Source organism: Eretmochelys imbricata, chromosome 17, assembly GCF_965152235.1.
Source record: "Eretmochelys imbricata isolate rEreImb1 chromosome 17, rEreImb1.hap1, whole genome shotgun sequence".
In the NCBI taxonomy this organism is placed as follows: domain Eukaryota; kingdom Metazoa; phylum Chordata; order Testudines; family Cheloniidae; genus Eretmochelys; species Eretmochelys imbricata.
The window spans coordinates 6711358-6737434 of record NC_135588.1 but is presented as its reverse complement, the minus strand read 5'-3'; the positions used below and the strand labels follow the sequence as shown (position 1 = coordinate 6737434).

At 37.5% G+C, this 26077-nt stretch overlaps 1 protein-coding gene across 1 annotated transcript in view; it reads right to left on the bottom strand.

Annotated features, from left to right (window-relative positions):
• Positions 1–1656: 1656 nt before the first annotated feature.
• Positions 1657–26077, bottom strand: part of APPBP2 (amyloid beta precursor protein binding protein 2) — a 44288-nt gene continuing 19867 nt past the window's right edge. Inside the window, exons 3-13 of the mRNA XM_077836685.1 lie at positions 25207–25358; positions 24369–24492; positions 16718–16886; positions 14785–14874; positions 13259–13326; positions 13076–13181; positions 12014–12138; positions 11671–11756; positions 9328–9518; positions 8689–8854; positions 1657–7808 (exon numbers count right to left, since the gene is read on the bottom strand). Coding sequence (XP_077692811.1) covers positions 7555–7808; positions 8689–8854; positions 9328–9518; positions 11671–11756; positions 12014–12138; positions 13076–13181; positions 13259–13326; positions 14785–14874; positions 16718–16886; positions 24369–24492; positions 25207–25358 — 1531 coding nt within the window. The 3' untranslated portion in view covers positions 1657–7554. The remainder of the gene's footprint in view (positions 7809–8688; positions 8855–9327; positions 9519–11670; positions 11757–12013; positions 12139–13075; positions 13182–13258; positions 13327–14784; positions 14875–16717; positions 16887–24368; positions 24493–25206; positions 25359–26077) is intronic.

The following is a 26077-nucleotide window of genomic DNA, read 5'->3' as shown; positions in this document are numbered from 1 at the left end:
AAATGAGCTTGCATGGAAAGAACTGTGTGGTAGCTTAACTGTGGGCAATTACAGTGTTACTGGTCTCTGAAGAGAAAGCAAGTAGGTCTGCTTAGGCACACGGTCATTGAAATCAACAGGAAATAGGCAGCTAGGTGCTTCAGAAAATTTTACCAGTTGCCTAACTGCATCTTTAGTCACCTAAATATCTTTAAAAATCCAGTCCTAAGATTGTGTAATGTTCTGTTTAAAGCAATAGGACCCTCTCCTTCTGCAAGGGAAAAGGAAGAGCTATTAGCCAGTTGGTATTAGGACTCGTCAGAAAGACTAAAGACTCCTTCCTGGGTCCACAGGGAGTCTGCTGAAATCTCCTTAGATTGAAAAGGAGTACTAGTGGCACCTTAGGAGACTAGTACTCCTTTTCTTTCTGCGAATCCAGACTAACACGGCGGCTACTCTGAGACCTCTCCTTAGACTGTAAACGTTTACGGGCAGACTCTCTGTGTGTACGGACAGTGTTAGCACATTACAAGTACCCAACTAAAACAGTAACAATAAATAGAAATAAAACCTTTTGGTGGCCTGAAAGTGCATCACTTGTCTAAAAACAGTGAATGCCTATGAAACAGGAGTCAAACCATCAAATCCCCATACTCCATATACAGTAATTCCCAAGATAAACGCAAGTTGCCATGTTTTTTACTTTTCTAATTACTGCAGATTTGTCAACAGCCTAATGTCAAAAGAAGTCACTTCTAGTACTCAATACATAGCAAAGGACATCAAAAGACAATAAAATGTAAGTTACTACCTATACTTGCAGGCCCTTATATCCTATTCCTTTTATAAAACTAATCAGCTAACCTGAGGCAGGTGAGTTGGTTTCATTTAGCATTCTTTTTCCAGAAGCACTGACAGGCAAACAAGTAGATTCTACCTAAATGGTGAGTTTGTTCCTTTCAAAGCCAAAGTTGATGAATAGATGGAAAAGGTAAGTCATGATCCCCACACAACTTGCTGTCCCTCTGCAGTCTGTCGATCTTTTAAACCTTATTCCATTTCAAAGATGTGGATATGGACAGATAAACACGAAAGGAGTGTGGTGTGTATCCAAGTATATTAGGTATCTCTAACAAAAATCATAACTAAGGCTGAAGTTAAGGCTTAAATAAGGCTGCCGCATCATGTTTCTTTACAAAAAATAAACTTAAAAACCCCTCAAACTTTATTTAATAGTGAAACGTGAGTTAGATTTGGTTGAGAAGTGCAAAGTCTAAGAGAGAACCAAACAAACCTCCCCTGCCACAACCACAATTAGAGTTTCAACTGATGAACAGAGTTAATGTTACACTTTTCAAAAGGAGATCAGGCCCTTAGTATCCTTTTCTTCTTTAAGTAGGAGTTGCACACATTGGAATCCACAGAATATTCACACCTTTCCTCTCAAGCATGAATGATAAGCATTACACTCACTTGTTGGTTGAAACTGTGCTGTAATGCACTCTTCAGCATCACAGAAGGGTACTGCATTTTTGTTCCATCAGTGGAACTTGCTGAAAAAGGTATGCAATCTGCAAGTTGACTATTCAATTCTACGGGTGTCTATGGGATAGAGGAGAAAAGAACAGGCTTTTTGGAGGGCACAATTGTAACTAAATTCAAGGCAAATACTCTGAATGCAGGAACACTATATTTATTAGGTCAATAATTCATTTTAGCAATACAATTACAGAATATCACAATGCTGGTTACAAACATACTCAGTATGGTTTGATGGTTACAAATAATGTTGGGCACTGCAGTTTGTGTGAAGTAGGATACGAAAGGTTATCGACACAACAAATAGAATGGTGTTCAAAGTCTAATAATGATCAAAATACGTTCATATAAATTACTGTGGCACTGTAAGTGGGGATTCCGGTTTCAAAGGTGGTCTTTGTTTTAGTATTTTGCTTTAAATAGTTCAAGCAACGTTTTTTTAGAATGCTATTAAATTAAAATCCCCTGTAGTACAATAAAGTATAAAAATAGTACTGAACCTGGTAATAGTCAATAAAATGCAGAGTTCATTCACATCATAAGGTAAGAAATAAATGGTAAAGTTTTAGTTACCATGGCAACATTGCTTCCCATAAAGGAATATACATAAAAAGAAAAAGAGAGTTACACGTATGGTACCTGCGACAGTTATTTAGTGATCCAACACTTAACTTGTGCACCACAAACCAAGTTTCTAGATATCTCTCTATATATTTATATAGTATATATTTTTCATCTTAAAATTTACTTTTGAAAAAAAAATTTGCACTTCAACAAATTCACTAAGGCCACTCATGCTATAGATACCTAGGACTGCAATGAAATATTGTTAACGAGACCCTAGAACACGCATCTTGGTATCAGTGACGGGAAACCTATTTCACTGCCTAAAACACTCCTGAGATTTGGGGACAAAAGCATTACCGGTGATGTCAAATGTGTATATATAGTCCAGATCTCTGGATAAAATCCCGCCTCCTCCTTCCCACTGCAAGAATCCCCAAAAGGCCAAGAAATGAAATGTGCAACAGGCCATTTGTGTCAAACATGGAAATCTCCACAACAAACAGAATATTCAGACTTGCAATTAGCACTTGGCCAGCAACACTTTAAAAAAAAAGGTTAATAAAATTGTAAGTACAATAAAGTTTCTGCACAGGCAACAGGATTAGAAACTTTGTTTAGAGACCGATAATAGCAACAACCATCCAGCTATCTTTGCTACCATGCTGTAAAGTAAAATCCAGTCAGTTTTAAAATCAAGTAAAGGTTTTGTCAACATATTCAATCATGTTTTAGGCACGAGGAGGTTTCCTTTTTTGTAACTCTACCAGTATGTGCGACTATAAAAAGGTAATTAAATAAAATGTGCATTATTTTTGTACCAGAAGCAGCAGCACAATGGCACCGTTAGCAAATTACAGACGGCAGCATTTTTTTAAATTTAATTTTTAAAGTTATGAAAAGAATGTTATTTTCCTAATAAGTTAGAATTCAACAAAAAAAACTTTCAAAATTATTGATCAACAAAAACACTTGTGTGCAAAAAAAAAAAAAAAAAGGAGTTTAAACAATTGGTATCTATACAACGAAGTAGTGAGTGCATGTAAAGACTTCTCTGAAAGAGAAAGACAGACACTTGTTGGTTGTAAGTAACATCACAAAATAAAGTGACCAGCCAACTGCTCGGAGCGCAATAGTTACTAGCTATTTTACTTCAAGTAACAGAGGGATATGTGTTTAAACATCTTACCGTGACTTTTTCTCCTTACCCATCTTAAAGTAGCATATGTTCCTCCCATTCCATAAAAAAAAAAAAACCACAACACTCCTCCTGAGGTTGGGAAAAAACATCCATTCTTACAGTTGACTGATTCTAAGAACAGCGGAACAAAGAATAGAGGAAACCCTGACATCACTTTCTTCCTTTTCTTTACAAATTGCAGTGTTTGCATAAAATAGAAGATACAAATAAAACTGATTCACAAAACCAAAGCCCACATTCAAACAAATGTTAGAGCTTTAAATTTAAAACCAAAGCTGAGAAATTTGGAGCGAAGACTGAAATTCTGTCCTGGACACTCTTGTGTCAAGGTATTGCAGACTATTTAAAAAAAAAAAAATAAAAAAAAAATGACTTACCTGTAAATTTATTTCTTTGGAAAAAGTATTTCACTGGATTCCCACTCTTGGGTCTCCACTTCAAGCCTAAGATTATACAGTACCTCCTCAAGGTCGTTGACCCTTTGAGGAACTCCAGTGCATTTTGCACAGACCAAGTGCCAATGCATCAGCCCTGCCCAGTGTTTCATGGTTGGCTGCTCAATGTACAAGTGGAAAAAGTACTACTAAATTGCAACCCCATACATAGAGCCACAGGGAAATTACATACGTTCTAAACCGGGTGAGAGAAAAGCATGAATAGACCTCCTTAATTTTAAAGGTGAATGAAGGGCCATCTACAGATGTGGTATTTTTTTCAGATGAAGAATTATAGGGCAAGTCATTTTCTTTGACCATCTCTCACACACTAGATTCCCATTTATAGGAGCTTAGGGAACCAAAAATCTCTCTGCTTTTTAAACAAAGTGTCAACAATACACTGCAACAGGCAGCAGCGGTAAGGAAAGTCAGGTAATGCGTCTACCACCACCAAGTTTGCGTCAAACACAATAGTCCAACAAACCGCACAGGAGGTTAAGACTTCTGTAGTAACATGAAGGGGAAATTCAAGAGAGATCCTGAACAGAAATCTGTAGGGGGCCAGGAAAGTTTGAGGAACACTAGATGGGGAATAGGTTCTGCAACAAGGCAGCATAAGTTAAGATGCCAACGTACAGCACTTAGAGCAGGCCATGTGGTTGTTTTGTAAGCCTCCTATACTAAGAAGTCTGTTGCCAGCCGCAGCCGTTCTACTCTGCAAGTAATATGCTTTGACACTCAGACCTGCTAGGACATAGCTGTGAGATGCAACCAGATAGTCCGTTAGGGCCCAATTCAGCAATGTACTAAAATATTCCAATAGTTTTATTAAATTGAGAGTATTCATGAGCTTAAAGTCATGTTTCTCTAGGCCACATAGCCTGCTGGGAGAAGAAAAAAATTCTGGGTAACTTTTAGGGTTTCAAATTCACTCTAGATAAAACCCCACGGGTACTACAGAATATCGGAGTTGCTTCAACAGCACATGCATCTCCGTCTGAGTGATCACATAATGCATCTGTCACACTGGCTGAAATATAGCCAATGTGCGCTGGAAAGCAAAAAAGTTCTTGGTCAAAAAAGAATTGAAATGTTTTGTTAGGTGATTGGGAAAAAAAGACGTTTCTCTACAGAACCAAGTTGTGCACTCCCAACCTCCCAGTTGCCAACCCCCTCAGGGGAAAAGAGAAGTGGGTACTTTACAACACTAAGAAGATACTATCCATGCTCCCTAAGAGTCTATAATCTAAATTTTAGGCTTGATGCAACAAGGGAAGACAAGAGTCCTTCAAGCAAAATTAAGTTAATCAGGGGAGGAGCAGGAATGACACTGGAACTGTGGCATTTTTTGGAAACTGTTGTTGACCATTGTTAGAAAGGAACTGATGATGGAACAATAAAGGAGCCTGAGAAAGTGGCAAAGGTGAGTACATAGGACATCTACCAGTGTCTCAGGATAAAAAACAAAAACTTTGAGAACTTGGGAGTTCCCTCTTAGTTATAAACTAGAAGCAGAGACCCAAGATTAGGAATCCAGAGCATATGGAATGTGCCAAGAATGAAAGATTACTTACTAGTTTGAGGCTTCTGGGTATGTCTGCAATACATAGATCACTAGTTTTGTTTTGGACAGAATTTTAAGCTTTTTTCCCTGAATTTCTGGAGGTTTAAAATAAAATAAAGGGTATTATTTTAAATAGGTTTAAAGTGACTTTATTTAAAAAGTTTAAAAATATGAGAACAAGCTCCTGTAACAATGTATCAATTTTAATGCATATTATTTACCTGATAGTCTATAATTATTCCTAAAGTGTAAACACATATTTAGGGACCTAAATATTTATTTAGTTGCAATTTATCTTGCAAATGTGTTTGGGGACATTTTAAAAAGTGTAATTTTCACTTGAACAAAAATTACTATGGAGAATCTAATACAGTTTCCGATTACATTAAAAGCTGTTGAAGTCTTAATGCTACCAGTTATTCTACTGGGTTGCATAAGCCATCCCTTATTTTTAATGAAAGAATCACAACTACACTAGCGCTAAAAACACATTTCCAAATTAAGTAACTAATTTTTTAACTTGGTGTTACTCCCCCTCAAAAAAAACTTGAAGGCACTAGTTTACGAACTATTGGCCTGCAACTTTTCAGTTTAAAACCAAAGCCATTATTAAAATTATAGGAGTTCAAAGAAGTGTCTGAAATCACTAACTTCTATTTTTTGTGTGCCGCACTCTTATAATCTGAAGACAAAAAAACTTCATAACAAATAAAAAAATTCACTCCAAGTACTGTAGTTGTTTGCCATGCTTCAACCTGGACTGAATTTTCACAGCCAAATTATAAACCCCTGAAAATAGGGGGGAAAACTGACAGACCCTTAACTATAGAGGCACTGTTTGTGCCACTATAATAAGAATTGAGGTAAAAGCAATGACTTATTTCTAGTTTGCTATGCTATGTAGATTTTTCAAAAATTTTGATTACCTCAACATTAAAACAGACTTGGTTCAATTAAAGCAAAACAAAACAAAAACAAAAAAACGCAAAACAAAAATTAAGACAAGCTAGTGAGAGAGGCATTGTTAAGGGATCTTTACATCTGACTGAAGCTTTTTAAATTAACATAGAGGAATCAGTTTCTGGTTGTACTATTGTTTAATGTAGAAATGAGCATCACAAAAAAGACCTGTTGTGCTTTTTTGGCATTTTCCACTGACCCCTGCAAACTGTACAATAAGCTGTGATCTTCAGAAACAGAAAATTGAACTGTATTGTAATACAAAACTATTAGTCAGTATAAACAAGTTACTGCCTCAATTGTTAGAGTAAGCCCATTTAAAAAAGAAAAGAATGGCTGCAGCAAACAGTTAAGCATTTCTAGTTTTTGCTTATGGCATTGACATTTTAATATCTGTATAAGCTTACTAGTTGAAAACATGCCATTGCAACTGCTAAAGAATGTTCAATTCCTAGTTTTGTATCTATCACATGAATATATTTTTGTATTATCACTGATCGTACATCTAAATGAAATAATTCTACTTTAAAAGTGAATGCAGGGGCAGAAATATTAAATTAAAGCCACTGGTCCAAAGACACTTTTCTAGACAGGCTGGTCCACTTTTGATTCTCCTGGTCCTTTTATGGAAAATTATTATAGCTCTTGTACTGTACCAAAGGAAATTTGGATTGCTGGTCTACTGGATCTTCTATCACTTACAGATGAATGCTGGTCCAATTCAGATGATTAAAAACAACACACGGCGGTTACTTCCATAACAAACTAGCATGGTTTACAACACATACATTTCTTTCTGGAGTGGTTCTTTGCCACTTTTCTTCATAAGGCAGCAAACAAAGCTAGGGCATTTCCTCTTTTGTTAATATTTATCATTAGCTCTGCTACAATGCATAAAGTATAAACACCTTTTTCCATTTCTTACAATAGAGTATTTATTACTTCTACTTGCTGGAAGAATTTTCTTGCTGAAACCTTCCTTTCATAATAAGGATGCAACTCTTTTAACTCTTAAACAGTTTTATTTAAGTTTATTTGCAGATTTCCTGCAAAGTAGCTTCTTTTGCAAAAGAAGGGGGAGGGGGATCCTGGTGTTTGGTATTCAAATTCAATAAGCCAAACTAAACATGCCATACACATGCTGATAAGAACTTAACTCATATTCATCTGTATGGGCACTCTTCAATGGACTGGACCAGTGTTTCAAAGCAAATTCCAGCCCCCAGAAAACTACATGGTTTAGATTTCACAGTATGACTTTCCCTTGTAATCTGGGGGAAAAAACTTAATTGGTTAATCGACCAAGTTCTCTAGCTATTCTGTCCATTAATGTTCTGAGACATCAGAAAAGACTGGACTACTTCTTCAGTGGATTGAGGGCTGGTGCTTACATCCTCCAGAGCATCTGTAACTGAGAACTGCCGATCCCGCAACCGGTTCCAACTGGCCAAAATATTGTGGTATTCAAATACTTTCTCATAATTGCCAATGGAATTGTACAGTTTAATGAGACCTCTGTAATCATATTCTAGTCCACTGTAACCTTCGCCAAAAAGCTTCTTTCCTAAAGAAATCCAAAAGAAAACAAAATTGAAGAACACGATAATTTAACCATGCTTAATTCTTCATCTCTCAGGCCATTTTGCCTATGATAATATGAACCACATATTCATTATCTTTTAGTTAGCAGGAGTAAAATTTAGTACTTAATAAAAGGAGTGCAATGCGTATGTTTCCCTGTGACTACTCCCCAATGCATTTCAGCCCTTTTACTTTAATACCCTACTTAATTTCTGGGGCAATCTCAACCAGATTTCAACTGTTATCATAACCCAACATGAAAAAAAGGGAGTCTACGGCGGGGGGGTGGGGTGTCTCATGCAGTTTATTCACCTTGTCTCACTCCAATGAATTATGAGCACTAACTGAACTACCTTATAAGACTGTGCTAAATCTGACATTATGAATTGAATGTTTCCTTGGGCAAAATTCACTGCAAGTGGTAGATGAGCCAGGGAGGGGGAGGCAAGTCTCATCATAAAAGGGCTACTGCACATATTGGTCTTCCATTTCTTTGAAGCTCTGACTACAATTCTTGCTTCAAACCATGATTAAAATGAGCCTCTAGGTAACAGTCCAAGAAGTTAACTCCAAGATAATTAATTGGACTTTCTAAAACAGTCACTTTCCTAAACGTTTCAAGTGTCAGTTAGTTTAAAAGTTACTGTTTTGCAGCTACTGTTGACTGGGTTCTCATGGAACACTAAAATATATTGTTTGCCATTCAAGGTTAAGCATCATAGTTAGATTGAATCCACATATCGGTTATGCAAATGTATTGTATCAACATTCCTTTATTCATTTATACTTTTATTAACAAAGAGGCCTTTGTTTTACTCTATCATCATTGCTCAGTACAGTAATTTGTTCTAAAAATTACACACCGATTGCTATTGATCTCAGATAAAGCTTTTCTGCATTTTCATATTGATTCATGTCATAGTTATAGAGAGAAGCTAGATGTCCCACTGATAGGGCGACTTCATAATCTTCTTGACCAAGAAGCTGCTCCTTAATCTGAATTGCTTTGATGTGCATTTCTTCTGCTTCCTGAAAGATCCAAAACCACATAAATAAGCCATGACAGACATTACACCCCCCCACAAAAACAAAAGACAAGGATTCCCATACATCAGACATAAAAAGCAGCGGTATAGGCGACAGCTTATCTAGAGGATTCCATTACACTTATTCGACAAAAGGCTTGAAATGCAGTGGAGTCTGCAAAGGACTGGTAATCAGGATCTCCGGGCTCTGACACTGACTTGCTGTGTAAGAAAGTAGTTTTTATTAATATCTGTACAATACTTTAGAGAGGTGAAGCACTAAGTACTAGGAATTTTTTCCATCTATGAAGGTAGCACCCATAGTCAGGTTAAAACAATCAGAAGAGCATTAAAAAATGGTAATACTCATCTATTACAATGGAATTGATAAGTTGTGCTGCCTTTAGAGCTACTTCTCTAAGAGCTACTGATTTGTTTGTTTTTTAATTGAGAAATTTAATAGCCATCTGGTCCTACCTTAAATTTTCTCATTGACTGATAAAGTCTGCCCAGGTTGCCATAGTGTTTTGCTGTCTGTACGTTGAATTCCCCAAAGGCTTTTTTAGCTAACTGGAGTGAAGACAGGTGCAAATCGTGAGCTTCTTGAAGTAACCTCTGCTCAGTTTCCTTATTGTGACAGTCAATAGCAATCTCCTCCAGGATAAGTGCTGAATATGGAAGAGAAAAAAAATCACGTCCATGTGTTCTAGATGCACAGAGATATCAGCAATAGAAAGAAGAATCCCATAAGGTTATATTCACAAACCACCACCACATACAATTGAAGAGACTTTCAATCAAGCTTTGTGTTTCCTGTTAATTGTTTCCCATTAAGATATATGTTGCATTTTGTATCCGTTAGCTTTTCAAGTCCAAGTGTGAAAGTGTCTAAGTGTGAAACTTAGCTAGAGGATTTATATTTTCAGTAATTTTTACAAGGGCTTATTTATACTTTACAAATCTATCTTTGTGCTATAGACAGCATTTGAAATTAGTTTTGACAGGGGAGGCTAAAACCTAATACTTCAAAGCAAAACTGTGTGGGAAGAAAAAAAGTCGTTGAGGCGTTATAAGGAATACTGTATACAAAGACTCTTGTTTCCAGCAGTTCTTCAGTTATGGAAACCCCAGCAAATTAAGACTCTTCATAGAATTTGGGCCCATACCATTAAGCCAGTTCACACATGGTAATGAATATTTGTAAGTGTCAGAGAGAGGAAGGCAATGGCTACAGGAAAGCACTACTAGAACTTACACCACTACAGAACTAGTCGGTTTCTTTTATTACCTAAGAGTTGTGCAATGCAACTTTCTGATAATGTTCTCGATCCCTTCAAAGGCCGAAGGTCAGGCTAACTTATTCCTTAAGCCTCAGGCCCAGCTTTCTACTAAGCCCATCGGTGCCACTACCTGGTCAGACAGAAAGGGATACTAGACAAAAGAAAGAGGCATTTTCTCCTCTTTCCCCTGGGACTGTGAGGGATTCATCTGCAGTGCTCCCCACTCAGGACTGAAGTCCGTTTTTTTGGTTTAAAAAGAAAGCACTTGAGAGAAATACCCCATCCAATACGACAGTATATTTTCAGGTTCAAAACTTCTGCAGCCAGGAGACTATTTCATATATTTGCGAGGAAAAACAGCAACAGCCTCTCACATTGTGCATATATTCTAAGCTCCTCTTGGACTCCTGAAATTCATCTTTTCGATTTTCACTCTTACATCCCTACCTCCCAGATTGTGCATCACTTCCTAAGACACAGAACCTCCTGTGGATACCTCCATTCTAACCTCTCATGCCTTCCCTTCAGCAGCTACAGGGGTTGGTTACACTGAATAATAAGATGACAATATTAAGGAGAAGCATTACAATAAATTCGTTTTAATGCTACTGCCACAACAGTAGGTAACATCTTCCATATTATTGATGAAGTTTATTTTGTCTCCCTGACTGTAAGACGTAACTTTATTAGTACAGAATCTCTTCTCATCACTTGAAGATGCCACAGTTCTAAATTTTTCCTGATCACTTCACAGTTTGGTTCTGTCTCCCCATGTACTTGCTTCCATCTGCAAATCTGATCACAGTTGCATTTACAACAAAAAATAATCTGGTAAAGTAATGAAGCAGCTGTGCAAAATGCAGAGAAGTACTTGCTTTTCTGCTTCAGTTAGTCAAAAGAAACTTCTAGAAATCAAATGAGAGCTCTGAACTGGGCTGCACCTACAAAGAACCAGAACCATCACTGCTTGAAGACTGACAGTCACCACGTGACAAAAAACTGCTCCAGAGACCAACTGAAGTACTTATGCATACCACAGTTTGAGAATCATTGCACTAAAACTAAACACTTGTTTCTAAAAAGAAAGATGAAACACTGCTAGGTGGTGGAGGACAAGGCCTCCATAGCACTGTCAGGCCACATCGACAGACATAAAACCTCAAATTCAGATCACGCACATGGCAGAACATTGGACAACCTCTATACAACCTGGCTAACCCATCAGATAATTCCCTTTAAATCCACATAGAATTTGGCAATGAATTGATGTAGAATTCTAGGAAAGCTATGAAAATGGTGAAAATATAAGAAAAATTACCTGCATCTTTACTTTCTAGGAAAGGCTCTTTAAGATACAGTTTTTATTGCCAGACCAATTAATAGAATTGTTACTTGGTAGTGGGGGCAAGGAAGGGTGGGGGGAATATCAGTGTTACACTACCTCTATAGGACAACAGAAATAAAATGCAATTCAATAACTGACGTCCACCAATAAGGCATTAAATTAACAATGCTCCAGTACTGTAACTAAACGGGCTACCTTTAACTCTCTTGGAAGAGGCCAAGAGAAGATGATCTTCAGGAAGAATGTGAGTGATAATGCCAATAGCACGTTCAGCATGGAATCTGAAACAAAAGTTCAAATACATACATTTTTGAATTAATTTTCTTATTCTCTAAAGTTTACTGGTCAAATCATCACCAAATAAAAAAGGGATCTATAAAGTACGTGGACCCAATTTATACATTATAAGAATTAGAGATATTTAATCGGTTTCAAGAAACCAATTTGCAAACTATTTATAAAGTACATTTCTTCCCATTTACTGCACTAAATTAGGGACCAACATTTTCTCACTGCTTAAAACAACCACAGTACTCACAGTGCATTGTCAAATTTTCCAGAACTATACTGGTGAACGTAAGAAGAATAAGCCAAGTCTTCATGAGCTGTAGCTACATGGATGTTTTTACCTCCAAACACTGACTGTCGGATATCAAGAGCTGTCTGAAATAGTCACAAGAAAAGCCCCTTACATTGTGAACATTTCCCGAATTTCTATCATGTTTCTAAATCTAAAGAACTACTACCTCTCTACAGAAGATATCATTCTTACTGTGGCTTGGAAGTTTATAATTAAAGTGGGAATTCAATTGGTCTCTCTAAAAGTAAGGATACCTGAAAGACTAAATATAAAATGCTTATCTGAAAGTATAATTCAAGCTTCCAAGACAGGATAATTACATAAAGCTCTTTGCAAATAGACACCCTAAGAATTTTACTCTCTCTTTTTGTTAGGGTAATATAGTAAATGCACCTGCAAGGTTAGCTAGTTAGTTTATTTTTAAGGAAAAAAATAAAATGACTTCCTAGAAATTAACAAGTATTTCTACAACAGAAAAACTTCAACACACTCCACTTAAAGAACACTGTGCTAGCTTGTCTTAAATTATTGGGTTTAGTTTTTCACCAGAGTACGCTAAACTGAAATAAATCACTCAAACCAAAATGTGCGCAAATGCACGTTACTTTACCTTTTAATATAGACATGAGCTAAGAAAGTTTGTGACTTGATTTACTTAAGGAGCAAATAAGTGACCAACACCAAAAAATACTATATATGAATATGATCATACCTATTTGACTAGTGACTTCTAGTTCAAAATATTAGCAAGTCAGAAAAAAGGGGTGCCAGCACGTGTGTGTGTATATATATACACATTCCTACTGCAAAAAACAAACACTTCAAAATTGAAGAAAAAAAAAAAGTCTAAGAACTACAAGTTTCTGAAGTTATTTAAAAACAAAAACAAAAATGAAAAAACAAAACCAAACAACTAAATTCTCAGCTACCCCAGACAGCTGTTACATGAGCACAAATGGAAATATTTGAATGTCTATCAACATTAAAAAGAGAACAAAGACATAGGACACTGAAACTTACCTGATAAATTGCAACAGACTGGCATATATTATCTACGTTGAGCAAGTAAAATCCATAGTCTAATAGTGTGTCTGAATATTTTGGGTGTTTGGCTCCAAAATGCTCCCTTGGAAAGACAAAAATGTTAACAAGTGGCAGTAATGGAAGATAGTTTGAGATGGTATTTTCAGTAGTGTTACTTACCGTGCAAGATATACTGCATGCTTTATTAACTGTTCAGCTTTCTTAAATTCACGTTTTACAACACAAGCCTAAAAAGACAGGAAATAAAGTTTACATGAGACTGTATTTTCAAAGCATGTCTGTTCTAGATATGAACTTATTCACCTACTAGTACCTTCAGTTTCAAAATATTCACCATGATTAAGGCTAAGATTTTGTCACGGATATTTTTAGTAAAAGTCATGGACAGGTCACGGGAAAAAAAGAAATATTCACGCAAGCCATGACATGTTCCTAACTTTTACTAAGAATATCCCTGACAAAATGGGGATCTGCGGATCCCACACTACTTCAAGCGTGGCAGCTGTAGGGACTAGGAGCTGCCTGTAGCAGCTGGGGGCTGCAGGGTACCCTGCCGCCTGGAGCTCTGGGCATCCCAAGCTGCCCGCAGGAGGCTGGGAGCTCAGGGGGTTCCTCCGCAGCAGCCCGGAGCTGCCTGCCATCCCTGGCGGCCAGGAGCTGGAAGGTTCTCCCATTGCACCACTGTCGGTAGCGGGGGGGTTCCCCCACTGCTGCCAGCGGCAGGGAGCTTCAGGGGCTGCCAGCGGTGGCGGGAGTACCCCACAGCTTCCTGCCCCAGCGGGCAGCAGAGGACTCTGCAGCTCCCAACCACCGCAGGCTGAAGTCACGAATTCCGTGACTTCCGCGACTAAATTGCAGCCTTAACCATCATTACTAAAGAATTCTGAAGTGAATTCATGAAAATCTTCCCAGACGCTACTTGCAATTATTTACAGGTAAACAAAAAGAGGAAGAAGAGAATGTGGACACAGGAGGATTCTGTGCCCCCAACTTGTGAGTGGCAGAACAGCAACTGGGTGGGCAGCCAGTCTGTGTTGCCACGTATGCCCACAATTTGCAGCACAAGGAGGCATAGCATGCAGGTGCAGAACAATGGACACTGCTATTGAAGAATTTCTGGTCCCAGACGCACAACACATGCAGTGAATACCCTCAGGAATCAGCACTCGAAACAGAAGAAACTGTTGCATTTCACCTATTTATGATAAGATAGGGGAGCAAGCCAACTCTCTACATCATCCACTCAGTGCGTGGTGCTTGAGTGTGGTGTGCACTAAGTGTCCGTGTGGACCTTGCTGATGTGTACTGCTGACTAGGTAACTTTTAATGCACCTCAGGACTAAACAAATTACACACCAGCATGCCATACAGCAGGTGTATACACAGACTGGCCTGTAGATAATATTGTTCCTTAAAACAGCTATAACTCAGTTTTTCACAGCAGGAAGGTTAAAGTGTATCATTTTAAATGATGTGCTAAGTCTTCACTGATCCAAAATTCAAGTAGTTGATTTTAGGCACTAAATAGAAGTTGGCAAAGTAACTGGGCAAACAAGATACCATGCCACTGAACTGGAACAGGTTATCCAAGTGTTCTATATGCTTTAAAATATGTTAATTTAATATAAGCTTGCCTTAATAGATCTCATTTGTAACTATGCTACGAATCTGAACGTTAAATTCACCTTTGAAGCTTGTCTTAAGACATCCACCACTACTTTTACTGGCAAGCCAACTTTGATCTCCTTCATAGCTTCTATACACCACTTGTAAGCCTGCGGAATAAAAAGATATCAACATAATAAACTTTGAACTCAACTGTGCTGAAACATTAAGGAAATATAACTTGACCCTCATAATAAAAAAGACTGACTTTTTATAACACCTTTTGATTTAGGAATTAAATTGCTTTAAAGCTATTATTTAAGCCTGAATTCCAGAATATTTCTCTTTTTACAGCCAGGAGGAAAAAAAAAAGAAAGAGGGATTAAATGACTTCATTGAATTCATATGAGTCAGTTTCAGAGTCAGGACCCCTGGGAGACTGTACAGTCCTGTACACTGTATCATGGCCCTGTACCGTTTTCTAAATAGACAATCTTTTTAGCAGGAAAAGGAGCAAACACATACATCTTTGGTTCTACCTAGAAAGAACAACTACAAATGTTTACTTACTTATACTTGGATAAATTTATTCAGAGATTAATTCTTAAAGTGTTTTCTAACATTTCAACTTGAAAAATCTTAGATAAGTCTAATTTAAATTTTTAACTTTCCAGATAATGTTATTCTGCAGTAACATTACAAAGCATTACCTTGTTCAGGTAAGAGGAAAATGCTAATTTTTTATTGTTACGTCATGTTTACAATGCACATAATATTAGGACTTTCTGGTCAGGTTTAAAATATTTAGGAACTGAAAGCAGCCACAGGTTAATACAGTTTTACTGAAATCAGATTCACAGAATGGCTGCAACGAAATACTCTGCTTGTTCGGCTATTCTCATCCATAACCTCACGGCATTTTTTTGAAATATACAGCAGAACCGCAGAGTTACGAACACCTTGGGAATGGACGTTGTTCGTAACTCGGAAACAATTGTTCCTCTGAACAGAACATGGTGGTGGTTCTTTCAAAAGTTCACAACTGAACATTGACTTAATACAGCTTCGAAACTTTACTACGCAGAAGCAAAATGCTGCTTTCCCTTTATTTTTTAAGTAGTTTATGTTTAACACAGTACTGTGCTGTATTTGGTTTTTTATCTCTGCTGCTGCCGCCTGATTGTGTCCTTCCGGTTCCAAATGAGGTGTGTGGTTGATTGGTCAGTTCATAACTCTGAAGTTCTACTGTAGTTATTTGCGTAATTATTGTGAAATATGTACCACAAGAAATTACAGGCAAATGTGCATTTGGCTATAAGATACCAGATATACACAAGTATTAGAATAGCTTTTAAGAAAATGAGGAAGAGAAAAAAAAATAATTAAAATGTCCTCAAATATAAAAATACATATTTCGGGAGTTTCTTCATTATGTTTGCTTTCAGAGTAGCAGCCGTGTTAGACTGTATTCGCAAAAAGAAAAGGAGTACTTGTGGCACCTTAGTTAGTCTCTAAGGTGCCACAAGTACTCATTTTCTTTTTTCATTATGAGTATGTATTTCTTAAAGCCAAGTCATTTTCATTATTTGGAGCAACCACTTTTTAAATTGTATAAAACAGCATGTCAGTTTTCTGTATGTTACCAGTACTTCCGGGTTTGTAGTTCAGGCAAGACTTTGATAAAACAATGGGAGTTTTACTTTACCAACTAAAGTGACATTGGTCCCATTGTGGTTCATGTTAACTGATAAAAATAAAGTATACCATCAGAGAATCTAATGTGTATCAGTGCCCACTACCATACCAAGCACTGTTCTATCGCAAATAGCAAAGGAAATACAAAAAAACCTCGGTAAACAAAATATTTGTCGTTAATCCCTCTCACACACACACATCCTGGTTTGTTCAGAAATCTTTGTCAGAAAACCAGCCCAGACTGCCCACAGAGTCAGTGACGAAGAATCTTAACAGGGTTAATGAGAACTCCCCTAAAGAAAAAACACCACCACTCACCTCATCATAGTGGCTCTTTGCAAAGAGCAGTGCACACAACTCCCCATAAAGTGCTGCTTTGTTTGCCTTTTGACCATGTTTTGCAAGTTTGTCCATATAAGACTGAGCTTGTTTGAATGTTTCTTCTCCCAAATGATATTTGCAGTTGCCATTTCGAACATGCAGCAATCTGAGGAAAATATATTAAAATGGTCTTGCAACAGTTTATACTATTTCTAAATAGTTTTCCATAATTGACTTCAATGTACAGCAGTATCAAAGATCTGTAATCGGATATCCTAATTATACCAGGGTTGAGCTATTGTCACCTCACAAAATTATGCTTGCTTTAAATCCAGTGCTGCCAAAGAAATATCAGATAGTGTTCTAACAGTAGTGTTCTGCAATGCCATATTTTCTGTTGACTCTTCCAAAACAATTTTTACTGTTCGTATGTCTTAGATATATCAACAATTGGTTCAGACATTTTAAAAACATTCAAACAATTGGGCCTTTTTTTGTATCCTTAATAAAATCCATTCTGCCCGACACTTATACAACTATCTCCATCACCAGAGATCTGCGTTGAAGCAAAAACTATTTGCTAATTTTTTTTTGCCTTTCCACATCCGAAATCTCTCCATTCTCTCTACAAATGTATCCAATCCTTATTTTAAGCAGCACTGTAACTCTCAAACATACACATGGAAGTTATTCTCCCAGAGGCTTACATCACATCCCTGACACATGTGAAACCATATTCATTTGAAAGATAAATTCCCTGTTTGGAAAGGCAGGGATGACAATGTTGTTTGGTCTTGATCTGAGCTCTGTGTCAAACATGCCCATAACAGCGTACTGCTGCCTTTGAGTGCATATTATAGTAGTGATAATAATCTTCACTACACTGGAAGAAGTCTCTTCTCACTCAAATAGATAAAAGAATAACTTATCCTTAATTGCTATGATCATAGTTGCTCTAGAAATACATTAGTAAAGTAGATAATGCTTTGTATTCCAAATATTATTAAGTGTTTCCAGAGGAGCATGTCTATGAGTTTGGAGAAGACAGGTTAACAGCGGAAGCTACTGAAAAGTACACCGAGTTACATAGGACCCTATATTTAGAGAACTTTTCTTACCAAATAAAAGGAGTTTAAATGTACTTACCACAAAAAAAAAATCTATCTATCTATCTATCTATCTATCTATCTATCTAGTAATGTCAAGTCTGAATTCTTACTCTCTAAGCCGTTGGGAGGTGGAAGAATTATGTAAATTGTTTGTCCTGCCTGGCCAACAATTGTTACTAAATGGCTATAAAAAGAAAAAAAAAAAGAGTACTTGTGGCACCCTAGAGACTAACAAATTTGAGCATAAGCTTTCATGAGCTACAGCTCACTTCATCGGATGCATGCAGTGGAAAATACAGTGGGGAGATTTTATATACACAGAGAACATGAAACAATGAGTGTTACCATACACACTGTAACGAGAGTGATGGGGTAAGGTGAGCTATTAGCAGCTGGAGAAGAAAAAAAAAAAAAAGCCTTTTGTAGGCTCAAGGTGGGCCATTTTCAGCAGTTGACAAGAATGTCTGAATAAACATGGGGAAATAATTTTACTTTGTGTAATGACCCATCCGCTCCCAGTCTTTATTCAAGCCTAATGTAATGGTGTCCAGTTTGCAATTTAATTCCAATTCAGCAGTCTCTCATTGGAGTCTGTTTTTGAAGATTTTTGTTGAAGAATTGCAACTTTTAGGTCTGTAATCGAGTGACCAGAGAGACTGAAGTGTTCTCCAACTGGTTTTGAATGTTATAATTCTTGACTTCTGATTTGTGTCCATTTATTCTTTTACGTAGAGACTGTCCAGCTTGGCCAATGTACCTGGCAGAGGGGCATTGCTGGCACATGATGGCATATATCACATTGGTAGATGTGCAGGTGAACGAGCCACTGATAGTGTGACTGACGTGATTAGGCCCTATGATGGTGTCCCCTGAATAGATATGTGGACACAGTTGGCAACGGGCTTTGTTGCAAGGATAGGTTCCTGGGTTAGTGTTTTTGTTGTGTGGTTGCTGGTGAGTACTTGCTTCAGGTTGAGGGGCTGTCTGTAGGCAAGGACTGGCCTGTCTCCCAAGCTCTGAGAGAGTGATGGGTCGTCCTTCAGGACAGGTTGCAGATCCTTGATGATGCGTTGGAGAGGTTTTAGTTGGGGGCTGAAGGTGATGGCTAGTGGCGTTCTGTTATTTTCTTTGTTGGGCCTGTCCTGTAGTAGGTGACTTCTGGGTACTCTTCTGGCTCTATCAATCTGTTTCTTCACTTCAGCAGGTGGGTACTGTAGTTGTAAGAATGCTCGATAGAGATCTTGTAGGTGTTCGTTTTTGTCTGAGGGGTTGAAGCAAATGTGGTTGTATTGTAGAGCTTGGCTGTAGACAATGCATCGTGTGGTGTGGTCTGGATGAAAGCTGGAGGCATGTAGGTAGGAATAGCGGTCAGTAGGTTTCCGGTATAGGGTGGTGTTTTCGTGACCGTTGCTTATTAGCGCCGTAGTGTCCAGGAAGTGGATCTCTTGTGTGGACTGATCCAGGCAGAGGTTGATGGTGGGATGGAAATTGTTGAAATCATGGTGGAATTCCTCAAGGGCTTCTTTTCCATGGGTCCAGATGATAAAGATGTCATCAATGTAGCGCAAGTAGAGTAGGGGCATTAGGGGACGAGAGCTGAGGAAGCGTTGTTCTAAGTCGGCCATAAAAATGTTGGCATACTGTGGGGCCATGCAGGTACCCATAGCAGTGCCGCTGATTTGAAGGTATACATTGTCCCCAAATGTGAAATAATTATGGGTGAGGACAAAGTCACCAAGTTCAGCCACCAGGTTTGCCGTGACATTATCGGGGATACTGTTCCTGACGGCTTGTAGTCCATCTTTGTGTGGAATGTTGGTGTAGAGGGCTTCTACATCCATAGTGGCCAGGATGGTGTTATCAGGAAGATCACCGATGGATTGTAGTTTCCTCAGGAAGTCAGTGGTGTCTCGAAGATAGCTAGGAGTGCTGGTAGCGTAGGGCCTGAGGAGGGAGTCTACATAGCCAGACAATCCTTCTGTCAGGGTGCCAATGCCTGAGATGATTGGGCGTCCAGGATTTCCAGGTGTATGGATCTTGGGTAGCAGATAGTATCAGAAGGGTAGCCGTGTTAGTCTGGATCTTTAAAAGTGGCACAGAGTCCTGTGGCACCTTATAGACTAACAGATGTACTGGAGCATAAGTTTTCATGGGTGAATACCTGCTTCGTCGGATGCATGTAGTGGAAATTTCCAGAGGCAGGTATAAATATGCAAGCAAGAATCAGGCTAGGGATAATGAGGTTAGTTCAATCAGGGAGGATGAATAAAACAAAAGATGTGAATTAAAAAATTTATTTTGGGTGCTTGTCTACCAGTAGACATTTATTTCAGAATGAAAGTGACTAGAGACAATTTACTTACAGTGAACCAAACTCAAAATAACAGAAGATGTAGAACTCCTAGAAATTATACATATTAACTCTGCTTCACTTAAAACAGTAACGTCCTATATTCATATGGTACTTTTAAAAGAGCTCGAGTGTTTGCGTAAGATATGTGAAACTACTCATTTTTTTGTATCTCCCAGCTCTTCCCATCAGAACGTCAGTGTCCGTAAGCGCTAAAATTAAGCTATTTGCAGTGTCACTCTAAAACCTGTCTCTTGATCAAATAAAAGGTATTACCTCACCCACCTTGGTCTCTTTAAGACTAAGTTACTCTGTTACAAAGGCGTAGAAAAACATTTATTAAATTTTACATTTAGTTTAGGAAAAATCAAAGTTCAGATAAAATAAAGTAAAACTTTCATCTGAAATCCTGAAGGCAGGTGAATTTAGCAAGAAAACTAAACAGACATTCAAAATATCATCATAATGTTGCACTGCATTTACAGAAATATATGTATATAATTCCTACTAAAAGCAACAATGAACTATAATCAATTATTAGAACAAGGAAGAAAATGCAACTTTGCACCACTGAATCAGCACTTTAGATTAACAGTCAACAACAGACTGCTGCAGGAAGGACACTGCAGTGACACAGTCCTCAATCTGGCAACGTCACCTTATGCATCAGCAAGGCACAAAGCCAGCTAAAGGAAAAATAAAAAGCTGTTATCCAAAATGAGATGGGAATCTTTCAGGCCAATAATTTCAGTTGATCCAGTGTTAGAATGTTGTTACCACATGTACGATGCAATCTAATCAGATGTGAGTATTTGCCCAGGTAAACATAATTAAGGAATATGATGCACAAATAGCAAAGTCAATTAATTTTGAAAAGTTACTGGGGTTGTGTGCGCATAAGATACAGGCATGGTGTTCCAAGAACTTAAAAGTTCCTGTTCTGGTATGTCGTCAGGTTCCACTATAGGACAAGAAAAAACTTTAAATCTGGAGTCACATGATCTGCTGTGGTGAGTCAACTTCTGTTAGTGCATCTAAACCAGTGTCTGGCCACAGGCAATAACCAATAATCTGGAGGCTTCAGTCAAAGGTAATAAATCCTTTTAATATACCAGCTGGGTTTTGTAATTTGATCTAATTGTGTGTGAGTGTGTAAATCCCTACCAAAAGCCTGGGATTTTAGAAGATCAAGTACAGAACTAGAATAAGACGCCTTAGGACATTTGAGAGTACCTCCAAAGCTTATACTTGTGACCTTTTGAATGTCTGGCTTACTAGCCTCTTGAGAATAGTTTAAAAAAAATTGTTTTGTCAAATAAAATCAAAGAAAAACATTACCTGTGCATGCACACACCCCTTTTTTTTGGGCATTTAGACAACAGTAAGTACTAGCAGATAAAAGTGGAATAGTTACAGCAATTTGAAAAGTTAGCAGAAGATTGAACCAAAGAAGAGGAAATGGGAGGTCCGGACCAACTGGCTATGCTACGTAGTTTAGCATATAATATATATGCTCCTTTTGGTTTGTTTCCATGCAGGTGAGAGAGGAAGAAAGTGTGTGTCACAGCAATAAATAAATTATGTTTTCTGTTTGTTGTTCATAGTAATTTACTGCAGCTATTGCCAATAGTTCTAATACATGTGGTAAGCAAACTCCACACAGTACTTCAAAGTAATGCAAGACCATATTTCTTGAATATTTTTAAACATTATGTTATTTATAATATCCTGTGTAAAAAGCCCAAACTTGAAAACCAATTCCAATGGGACTTGATATACTTTATTTAGATACCCTTTTTGTTCCTTACTTAGGTGCGTAGGCTTAAGTTCCTCGCTTTTATCTACATTTTTCAGCTTTAATCTTTCCCAGAAACTTCATTCGAGCTGTTGTCCCGAAACAGGTATTGCTGGCTGTCCTAGATAACAGGCCAGCAGTCTAGATGTTTTCTGTCACAAAACCATGTTCAGCTGCTAACCCTCTTGCTGAGTAATGAGGCAAACTTGTGTCATGTTTGCATTGTTTGCTCTTTAAGGTGGTGACCACATTTGTACTTAACTTGCCTATGACATTTCTAGGTGCTCAAAAAATAAATAAGTAACAGTTTTTCCCAAGACACTGGTGAGGAGTTCAGAGCATCTTTCTATTTTAATGCAATTGTATTTTTACAGGGTATTCATATCTGTGTCTTCCTTACATATCCTCCCCGACTAGCAAGGATTATTAATTTTGCAGCCATGTTTCTGTAGTTTGAAATTCTTTGCTTCTTATGTTGAGAACAAATTAAGTTGAGAAGGTTCCAGGTTTTGTGTACACCTTCTCACAGAGATTTGTAGAGAAATCTTTCCTTTTGCGACTGAACAAGATCGTGCCCACTATCTCCAATGAGAAGTAGATACGGAGGCTGAGAGAAACAGCAAAACTTTGTTCTATATTTAAACATATTTGGCTTCCTTGAAAACCTTTTGTAGACAGAATATGGCAATTAGATTGAACAAGTTAAAACTTGGTAAAAAACAGCCTTGTGATCATAGAGTTTGCAAAGAACAAAGCTACATACTCTTTTGTAAGGCTTTACACCCCTAGGGTTAGTCTTCCAGTCATGTCATTTGCTCAGGTTCACCAAGAACGCCCTGCCTATAGTAATTTTGCAGTGAACTGTGAAGGTCAATTGTAAAAAAGCTAAATATAAGATTACTTGTACACAAAGTACGGGAAAGGTGAAGTAACTAGTGACATGTTATTAAAAACTGGCACAGATTATATTCCAAAATTTTCAGACGACCAGAAGCCACTTTTAGGAGACGGGTGTCAAATTTGTCTGCAATATACCTGGGAGATTTGAAGGCAAGATTTGATTAAATTTCCTTTAAAAAAAAAAAACCAAAAAATCTTAAAATATCCAACTTCTTTCTAATATACAGACACAGTGGTAAGAGCAGGGAATTCTGCAGTGCAAAGCGATCAAATTGTTACACCAACCAATTTACTTGAATGTCTCATGCCTTTGAAGTTGCGTGTAGTTATTTCTCTGCCCCCCCCGCCCCCCAAAAGGATTTTTAGAATTATTTATTGTTTTTAGCATTTGTAAAAAGGGTTTCTTGGCGTGGCTATTTGATAGGTCTGCAATTTGAACTGCCTATTGTGTTTTTTTATTGTTTGTTGTATGGCTGAACATAAAGAACTGTTTCCTCTCATATGCTTCTGATCAAGGGACTTCATTTTGAAAGCTAAGGGCCTGACTGCACTGTAAGAACCATGGTTGTCTCCATGTTAACCAACGTGTTTAAGGACATCCATATTGTAATATACGTTTGGGTTTTTGTTGCTAACATGAAAAGAAAACATGATTCTATAATTGTGTGGGTTCGGATACTGTTCCCTAATATGGAGGGGCGTTGTTTTGCTGTCCACACAAGCAATAAAAATAAAAATAAAAAAAACAAAACAAAACCATGTCCTGGCATACAACTTTGCTAGTGCATAGTTATTCTTGCAGCAGAGACACTGCACATTCTTTTGTTAGTTTAGCGTTGGCCTTTCAGTACTTCTTGAATTGAAAACTACTGAAGCGGAGTCCAACTGATGAGACATACATAGGTTCCTGGTGTTGGCTGTAACGTGCTAAGTGTTGTGATACATTATACACGTAATGGTAATACAAATAAACATGACACATTATTTAGTATCTTTGATAATCCTCTAGCTATCTAGAGAAAAATAGTACCATCCCTTGCATTATTTATGGTGAGAACCTTGGACCAAACAGTTAGTAGGCAGAGAAACTCCAGATTTGAAGGACAGAGCCTCATGGAATTTCCAGCAGATTTTCTTCTGTTTTCTGTAGAATCTAACCTTCATTAAAAAACATCGGTCCCTTTAAGACCTTTCAGAATATAAACGGATACAATGTTAACTCAGAAATCTAAGTCTACAATGCTAACTTTTCCACTATTGACCATTTATCAGAAATAACTAGGCAACGTATTTATCCATCACTTTTGAAAGCCACGGTGGTTATTGCCACAAGGAACAGTTGGACAGCTGGTTGCTATCGAAGAACTCAGGGACGTAAAGACCAAAAAGAAAAACTTGCAGTAAGATGCTTTCAGAACTCTTCAACATAAACAAGACCTAAAATTTACAATAAATTATGCAACAGGACTCAAAGTAGTTCAAGTCCAAGCTTACCTTACGCAACATTCTACTGCACGACACCAGTGAGGCATCTCATCATGAAGGGAACACAACTGATGGCAGGAACTGAACACTTTCTCAGCGTCACTGTACCAGCCAGCATCTGATAGGAACCCTCCTGGAAATTCAAGACCAAACAAACCTTTGGACACCATTCAATTGTAAAAGATTAATTTTTCTTAATTGGAAAGCTTGTGAAATTTGTACTAATATGCCCTTTCACTGCAGATTAAGAGTAAAAGAACAGGAAGAAGTGGGTATCCTGTGCCCAAATTAAGATATAGGAAGTCAGTGCTACCATAATTTGGAGACAGGATGACCTTGCAGTGACATGTTACTACATCACTTTACAAAGAAATATCGTGAGGTTCTATTCATACTATGGGGATTCTGTTGGGTTCAGCAACAGTCCTTGGTTTGAAGGGGATGAAATGTACATGTGAAAGGATTCATCTTCAATCAAAATATAACTTATTGGTATTATGTATATTTCTCTCCCTCAGTTTTTTGCCCAAAATATATATTAAATTAACCAAAAGTTTTCTTGTTGTGTACATATCATTTCTGCCAAATTTCTAATCCCTTCTGTGTATTTAAAAGAGTGTTGTTTAAAAACAGCTCCACTGAATCAGAACCTGACCAGAAAAAAAATATGTATATTTATATATATAAAATATATTTTAGAACTGTTTCAAACTCCAAAACCATGTCTAAACGTAATCTTCTAAAGATGTTCTAAAATACTTTATTTTATTCTTTTATGCCTTTAATTCAAGTTTAATTTAAGCTAAAGCATCATAGTTAAATGGCCTTGTACTTCATCACCACTTACCTAAAACAAAACCAATCTGGATTGCTTTGTCTTTTACATCAGAGTCTGATTCTGCTATGTAGGAGCACCATCTACTGAATGAATAGGCCAGCACAGAAGCAACTTTTACTCCATGATCCATCAGAGCCTGAAAACAGTGATGAAGCAAGTGTCTGAAAGGAAAGAAAACAGTATTTATTTAATATGTAATAAAAAACCCCTAAGTATTCCAGTGAGCTATTTTTTTAATGTTACATACTCAAGTCATAAATACTAAAAAAAAAATTAAAAAAAAATCTAAAACCCCTGAAGATAGTGCCCAGACCCATCTACCTCAAGACCAGTAGTATACAGTTGTTGCATTGTACGTTACAAAGCGGATTTATACAGTTCCGGAAACAGTGCAGGGTATTTTAAAAACAGAAGCCACCTACACACGCCATTAAAAACAGCCAACAAAATTTAAAACACAGATTTTAAAACAGGAAATGATCCATCATTCTGAATTTCAACCAAAAGCCAATTTCACAGATGTGAAACATATTCGGAAGCCTGTTTCCAAAGTTCTTAATTAAAACTGTGTAGAAACCAATAGTAAAAGGAGGTTATTCAGAGTCTAAGACCAGGAAAATACAATAAGGAGAAAGGTGATAGCTTTTTAAAAAGCTAGTGCTTATTCTGGATTCAGAGGAGAATACAGCCCAGTTACAAGTCTAACACAATGGGACTGTCAGAGAGATGGAGTTCCTCAGCTTAAGAAGTTTTTCCTATTATTTTGGCAGACAATCACACAGGCATATAGGGACAGATCCTTTATACATTTGCTATATTCTTACTGATTTAAGGCTTTCAAAAAGGATGAAGCTGAACTTGCATTTAGCCTTTTAATACA